Source organism: Carettochelys insculpta, chromosome 2 (assembly GCF_033958435.1).
Source record: "Carettochelys insculpta isolate YL-2023 chromosome 2, ASM3395843v1, whole genome shotgun sequence".
In the NCBI taxonomy this organism is placed as follows: domain Eukaryota; kingdom Metazoa; phylum Chordata; order Testudines; family Carettochelyidae; genus Carettochelys; species Carettochelys insculpta.
In genome coordinates this window covers 28,811,027-28,818,389 of record NC_134138.1, presented here as the reverse complement: position 1 = coordinate 28,818,389, position 7,363 = coordinate 28,811,027, and the positions used below count along the sequence as shown (strand labels likewise).

At 48.3% G+C, this 7,363-nt stretch overlaps 1 protein-coding gene across 1 annotated transcript; it reads left to right on the top strand.

The window, feature by feature from the left end:
* Nucleotides 1-796: 796 nt before the first annotated feature.
* CCN3 (cellular communication network factor 3) lies at nucleotides 797-7,145 on the top strand. Its single transcript, XM_074985630.1, has 5 exons — nucleotides 797-930; nucleotides 1,034-1,259; nucleotides 1,844-2,095; nucleotides 4,698-4,906; nucleotides 5,753-7,145. Exons 1-5 carry the CDS (start codon nucleotides 838-840, stop codon nucleotides 6,044-6,046), a joined length of 1,074 nt encoding a protein of 357 aa, XP_074841731.1. The 5' UTR covers nucleotides 797-837; the 3' UTR covers nucleotides 6,047-7,145.
* Nucleotides 7,146-7,363: the final 218 nt, after the last annotated feature.

The following is a 7,363-nucleotide window of genomic DNA, read 5'->3' as shown; positions in this document are numbered from 1 at the left end:
TGCTCTTAGTGCTACTGCAGCAAATAGTGCAGGTGAAGGGAAACAATAGTGCTGATTCCCTCAAAGGACCTTGCCATAAACTTTAGGGCTAATCTCTTACCAAACTGCTTATTCCCTACTACCAATTCTAGTTGCACCCAAGTCCAGATATGACTAAGTGCAAAGTCTATGATGGTCCTGGGTGGACTCCTATGTCACCTTCTTCCCCTATTCACTTATTTCATGCCTCTTCTGCGGAGGCCGGGGTGCTTAGCATCTTTGGTTTTGTTTTGGTTGCTGAAACTGGTGACAGAGAAATTCCCTCAAACAACACAACACGCCAACGACTATTGAAAAGGCTGAACCCTGAAGGGAACTAGAGGAGAGGGCCAAGAGTCACTTAATCCCGGGACCATGTAGGGGGCCCCTGCCTCCAAGGTTCCTGTTGCACAGCTGGATTCGTTGGGCACTAGGCTGCTTCGGTGCACTAAGCCTGAGAGCGGCGGCAGAGGAGCACAGGGAAGGCCCCCTCCCTGCCCTCCCAGCGGCTCCTCACTCGCCCAGACACACAGACTCCCTCCATCTCTTTGGGCATCTCTGTCGCGCCCCTCCCCGTCCGGCTCCGGCACCGGCAGCGACCGCCCGTCCCCGCACCCGCGCTGCGCCAAGCCCTGGAACCGATGGGGCGCGAGGATCAGCCCCGGCCCCTGCCCCGGGGATTGGCTCCCTCGCCGCGCCCCCGGCCGCGAGCTGCCCAATGGGAGGACGGGGATTCGGAGGCGCTCCATATAACCGGCTCCAAAGGGCCGGGGGCAGGGAGGTGACTGAGCAGAACGGTGGGCGACTCGCAGCTGCAGCATGAGGCTGATGAGGGGCTGCGGCCCCAGGGGGCGCCCTCCGCCGCTGCAGCTGCCGCCGCCGCTGCTGCTGCTGCTGCTGCTGCTGGGCCAGGCAAGGGGCGGGCGGCCAGGGGTGGGGGTGCGGCGCCCCACGGAGGCGCTGCGGGGCAGGGCCTCGGGCGCCCCCTCACGTGGTCTGTCTGTCTGTCCCGCAGGTGAGTGGCCAGGCGCCGCTGTGCCCCCCGCAGTGCGGCGGCAGCCCGTGCCCGGCCGAGCCGCCCCGCTGCGCCCCGGGAGTGGCCGCCCTACTGGACGGCTGTGGCTGCTGCCTGGTGTGCGCCCGCCAGCGCGGGGAGAGCTGCTCCGAGCGCCAGCCCTGCGACCAGGCCAGCGGCCTCTACTGCGACCGCAGCGCCGGGGCCGGACGGAGCATTTGCACTGGTGAGTGAGGTGCGGACATCTCCGGCAGTCCCCGCGGGGCCGGGCGGGGCTCAGCCGCGGGCTTCGGGGCGGGGAGGGCGCCAGGAACTTCGTGGGGGCAGAGCCAGACGCTTCCCCGACCCCACGCACGGATGGGGGGGGGCTGGAGATGGGCGTGGTGCCCCTAACCTGAAGCAGCCCTGGGGAAGTCCATTTCCTGGCTTCCTCCTAAGCGTGGGAAATCTCTCTCCCTTCCTCCACCCCTCTGTGTCTTTCAGTGATCTACCGTGCTCTTCCCCCACGGTTGGCAACCATGGCACTGCCTGCCTCGGAACACAGCTGGGCCACCTCTTCCCCACGGCTTCCCCTGCCCGGGGTCACCTAGGCATTTCACCAGAGAGCACTGGGGTAGCAGGTGTGGCAGTCCAAGTGAGCCCCTCTGAGGAGTAAATGGGGAGAAATCTCTTGCCGCAGAACTGCAGCATTTCATGTCATCCTTGTGTTCACTATAATAGAGAGAATGGGTTTTCTTTCAGTGTAGTGGAGCAAATGGTGCCTGTCTTAGTTTTCACATGCAACTCTCACGCTTTCGCTCTCTCTACCAGTGCTTGGCGGAGACAACTGTGTGTTTGATGGGGTTATTTATCAGAGTGGGGAGACATTCCAGCCCAGCTGTAAATACCAGTGCACCTGCAGAGATGGCCAGATCGGCTGTGTGCCCCGCTGTAACCTTGATCTACTGCTCCCTGGTCCTGATTGCCCTTTCCCAAGGAAAACTGAAGTCCCTGGAGAGTGCTGCGAGAAGTGGATTTGTGAACCCAAAGAGGAAGTGGCTTTGGGCAGTCTTGCTATGGCTGGTGAGCTATTCGGACTAGTTATTGCAGTCAAACTAATCCTACAGACCATCTCTACATGGGCACCTTCCAACAGAACTGGGTTTTTGTCAACAAAACCCATGGAGCATCTACACGGCTAAGGCACTCTCGAGAGTTTGTCGACAAAACCCAGCTCTTCACCCGGCAGAGTTATCCTCTCCCCGTTCCGGCTTAGGGCCTCTGTTGACAGCGTTCTGTGGACAGAGTGCCCATGTAAACCCTTCTGTCGACAGAGAGGGCTTCCAGTTCATTCGTCAGACATTCTGTCAAGAGAGGGCAGGGCAGTCTGGCTTCTCTCTCTCGACAGAGTGGATTGCTCTTTCAATCTGCTTGTATGTGTAGCTGCAATCTGTCAACACAGGTCCTACCAGGAAATCTCTGCCTACAGTGACATCTATCAACAGAGGCCTCCCAGGTGGATGGAGCCATAATTACTATGTGTTGGCAATGCCCACTTGGTTTTCAAAATTAGAACTCAGCTTCCAGTTCTTGTGTAACAAAACAAAACAGCATTCATGTAGCATTTTAAAGACTAACAAAATAATTTATTAGGTGATGAGGTTTCATAGAGCAGACCTTCTTCAGACCTGGGAATAGTGTTGTACTGGAAATAGTGCTGAAAGATGAAGCAACTGGGAGGCAAAGAGGTTGTTTGTACCAATCATCAGCACAGAGCAGAGACAGTCTGATCAAAAGCACAGAAAGTCCTCCAAGGACCAAAGGCCTCACTCAGCTTTGACTGTATCTACTCTTACCTGCAGAGACACTGGGTAGTTTTCTCTCTGCAGACTTCTCCCAAGGCTACACGGGGGAAGACAGGAGGGAGAACCAATTATCTGGGTCTTAGTGTCCACAGATGTACTGTCTTGCTGATTCCTCTACATGACTAAGTAACATCTGATACTACAGAGGTCACTTTTGTTTATACTTGGAGTTCATCCTGAAACTTCTGCCCACTGCAAGTGGTAAAAGGGGTGGGAGATCCGATGTAGCTATAGTGGTTAAAATGGTACCAGCTTCCAGAACCTGTGTATGTTTGAGCTCCCATAGCTACAGCCATTACCAGCAGCAGGCAACCTCAGTGGAAACTTCCAGTGTAGTTACAGTCAATGAGTCTGAAATAACCATCCCACTCCAAACACACTCATTACGCTTGTTGTCACTTATTCTGGCAGGGGGACTGGACATGTCTTCAGCTCAATTCTCAGAGAACCTTAATAAAATCAAGTATCAGTTGGATTTTTAAAAAGTGGCAGACATGTAACTTAACACCCCACCCCAACCCCTGGAATTATGACTGTTTATTTTTTTAAACTTTTCCAAGATAAGCTTAAAGTGAGCCTGCCACTCTAGTGCTAAAAATGGGAGTTGGGGCCATGAAATACTGATTTTTTTTTTTAGTGACCTTGATCCAACCACTTAACACTGCTGAACAGCCTTTCACCCATGTGAAAAGGGAAGCATATTTACTGGTTTTTCTCTGGCGGGTATGTTGAGCTCTAGGTACCGTTTAGAACATGCTCTGAAATATTTGATGAAAGGTCCCACATGATGATAGTACAGGACATTGCCACCCTCTTTCTACAATTCTTGTAATTTTTTCTCTTTTCTTAGTGATATATTGATGTGTAGACATTGGCAATATTGGTCCTGGCCTCCCCCTCCCCAATCCCCTTTAGCAACTGGAGCTGTTACTTAGAAGATCTCCCATTTTTGGAGCCGTACTTTGCAAGACAATAGTGGAGTAGCTTCTAGTCACACTTGTATCTGTGACGTAGCCAGTAGTTTACCCCCTGGGAGCCAAGCCCTTTTGACTGGTTCAGGAGATGGGTGTTCAAAGGTTACTTAGACTCATTCTGGGTCTCCCCTATGGTAAAGGAATGCTAGCCTTTGCCAACTAACCATAAAGCTGGTAATACTTGTTTTACAGCTCAATACATGCTATGATGGTAGTACAGGATCATAACAATGATCATTGTAAGTACTTTGATTGCAATCACTCTTTAATAATTGACAAGATTGCTTTATTCCCATTGCCATAAAATCATCCAACTTACTTTCACTGCTGTTTACTACAGTTTAACAAGATGCAAGGCTTGTCTTGAAATGATATCTCATAACTAAATTTTGGTGACTAATCTGACAGAGCGCAAAAGAAACTCTTGTAAAACAGATGTGACTTATGAATCAGCGATAAAATACACATCAGAACTAGAATAGATGGGAAAGTTGTCAGAGCAGGCATGGAAAATTAAATATTCTCCCCTCCAGTTTAGGGCTGCAATACATGGGAACAGCTTGAGTACAGAAAATTTATGCTTTCTACAGCACTAAGCAGTACCAATTTGACATCACCAAAGCTGTCAAGGTAGCACCTCTAAAACACCTGAATAACAGATCTCCAGTGCTAAAAACCACACCAGTAAAGTTACTAATTCCTATTTCAAAGTCATAAATTTAGCGAATCTTGTTTGTTTTTGTCTTGGATCATTCACTACTTAATGAACTAAATTAATTTCAAATAGACTGTTACAGAAATCTAATACATTTCTTGTATTGGAACGTTTGGGGGGTGTATTTACAGCATATAGAAAAGAAGCAACTCTTGGACTTGATGTGACTGACTCAAGTTCCAACTGTATTGAGCAGACAACAGAATGGAGTGCGTGTTCCCAAAGCTGTGGCATGGGACTCTCCACCCGCATTACAAACAGGAATCATCAATGTGAGATGGTGAAGCAGACACGACTTTGCACGGTGCGACCTTGTGAGAGTGAACAGCTGATGGATAAGGTAGCTAGAGTGAGGTTTTTTCTTCCTTTTTTTTTCCTGCTCTAACTCATCCTTTTCAAATACAAAATATAATACTGGCATTTCCAGTGCATTAAACAGACCCACAAGTTTGCTGTCTTCCCCACTATGTTACAGAAGGTTTAAGTCGAGGGAGATGCTGTCAGTTAATGTTCTGGCATCTATATATTTTGAGGAATTGATTATAATTGGTGGGTAATACCTTAGTGACTTCAGTGGCATTACATAAAAGTTTAATTTAGCCAAGGGTTTTAGATTTTTCTTGGTGCACTTAGTTGTGAACAATGGGTCTTACCACAAAGTAGAGGTTGACTTGTGTTGTACACAAATCAAGGGGCCTGGGTCAAATCTCACATGGGTGAGACTAGGCCCAGTGGCTAATCCACTCTGGATTACAAGGCCCATGGCCAAGGGCTCTGAACCACTGGGGGAGCCACAGAAAAATGGGCAATCCCCCTCACCCCCATTCCACTCTGCCTACCTGGTGTTCCTGCCAGGTAAGTAGGGCAATTCCCTGTGGCCTGACCTACTTCCTAGCAAGAGCAAGGGAGCAGGAGAGAGGGACTGCAGCTAGAAGGGGTGGGGATGATTCCCCCCCTTTGTTCTGGCCCAGGGGCCCACAAAATCCTAATCCGCCACTGATAGTAATGTCTCCTTTGAAGTAACTGGAGTCCTGCTATCGTAGCATCAGTGAAGAGACTAGAAACAGGCCCAAGGGTTCCAAAACCCACAGTAAACCTGCATGTTTCTACCTTTCTTCTGGTTTTCAGCCGGTTGTTATGGTACTCGGTATGACACGCATTTACTGACACTTTATATTTTTCATAGAAAGGGAAAAGGTGTATCCGAACAAAGAAGTCACTGACCGCTGTTCACTTTGAGTACAAGAACTGCACCAGTGTACAGGCCTATAAACCCCGGTACTGTGGACTCTGCACTGATGGACGATGCTGCACGCCACACAACACCAAGACAATCCAGGTTGAGTTCCAGTGTCCCCAAAACAAAGTCTTCAAAAAGCCAATGATGCTAATCACCACCTGTGTCTGTCATAACAACTGTCCGCAGGACAATATTTTCTTCCAGCTGTTAGAGCCCATGTTCAGAGAAGTACAAACATGAAACACTTAAACCAGTTTACATATTAAAAGGTAAAATGTACAAACAGGTTATATGATACTTAACCCACAATGAGACGAGTGTAATATATACTATCCAGTCTCTTTCCAAACTCTCAATTTTTGCCTGTATTCAAGTAGCTCATGCTGTACTTCTGGGGAGGAAAAATGTATTTCACTAACTTGGGAGAGGGTCAGGGTCATGGAATATAGTTTCATCTTTAATGTAAAGATGAATAAGTAAATGGCCAGTTTATCTCCTTTGGAAATTTTGCCATTGACCTCAGTGGCAACAGGGCCAGTGCCTTTTGTCATGAATTTATTAAAAAGCTCTCTTCCTGTGTATGTAAAACTTCCATAGTCTCATTCTCTCAATTTGCATATTGTACTAGCTCTGTTTCTATATAACAGTTCATTACAGTAGGAACTATGTTAAAAGGAACATTGTATTTTGGATGCCATGTGCAGGTGGCATATCTCATATATTTTTTTTTTTGTTTTACTGAGACTCATGTGCAACATCACACCCCAAGAATGCTAGCAAAGAGATATAAGACACTCAAGGCGGATGAGAGAAACTTCAGTAGTCTCCAGGTACTTTAATGGCTTCACAAGGAGCCCTGTTCAAATCCTACTGAAGTTGACTATCTAATACCTAGTTTTTACAATACTCTTCAAAGGAGGTCAGTATTCATCAGCATTTTACAGACTGGGGAAGTGAAGTATGGGGGATTGACGTCACTTGCTCAAGGTCACCTAATAGTCAAGCCAGGAATAGAATCGTGTCTGAGTCACTGTCCAGTTCTCTAGCCACTAGGAAACACTGCCTATGACGGTTATTACCATGTTAAGCTGCCAACAGTAAAAGGAAGGCTTGTAAATTACATTAAACTGTTACTCTATCTAGCATGTGGAACACAATCTATGTAAATAGGAACTGTATATATTGTAATTTTTCTGTAAATGTTTAAACATTGAGTACATAATACTGAGTTGAGCCTCTTTCTTTCTTTTGTTACTAGCAACCTCCCAAAACAGGAAAAAGCTAAAAGTTACAGTTAAAGTCTGACCACTCCTGGGAGGTGCTTGGTACACCTCTTAATCCTAAGTCTATACTACAGTGAGAGGTAGCAAGACTAGTGAGTAGCCCATATCAGTAGTCCTCCTTCATCTCAGTGGGCTGCAGCAGCCAGTGGGGCACCACCTGCAGCCTGTGGACCCCCTGCCTGCCTGCCTTCTCTACCTACCCCTTGCACAGGCGGCACTGGAGCCTTGCATGTGCTAGTCCTCCTGCTGCCTCCCAACACTTTCAGAGTGCCAC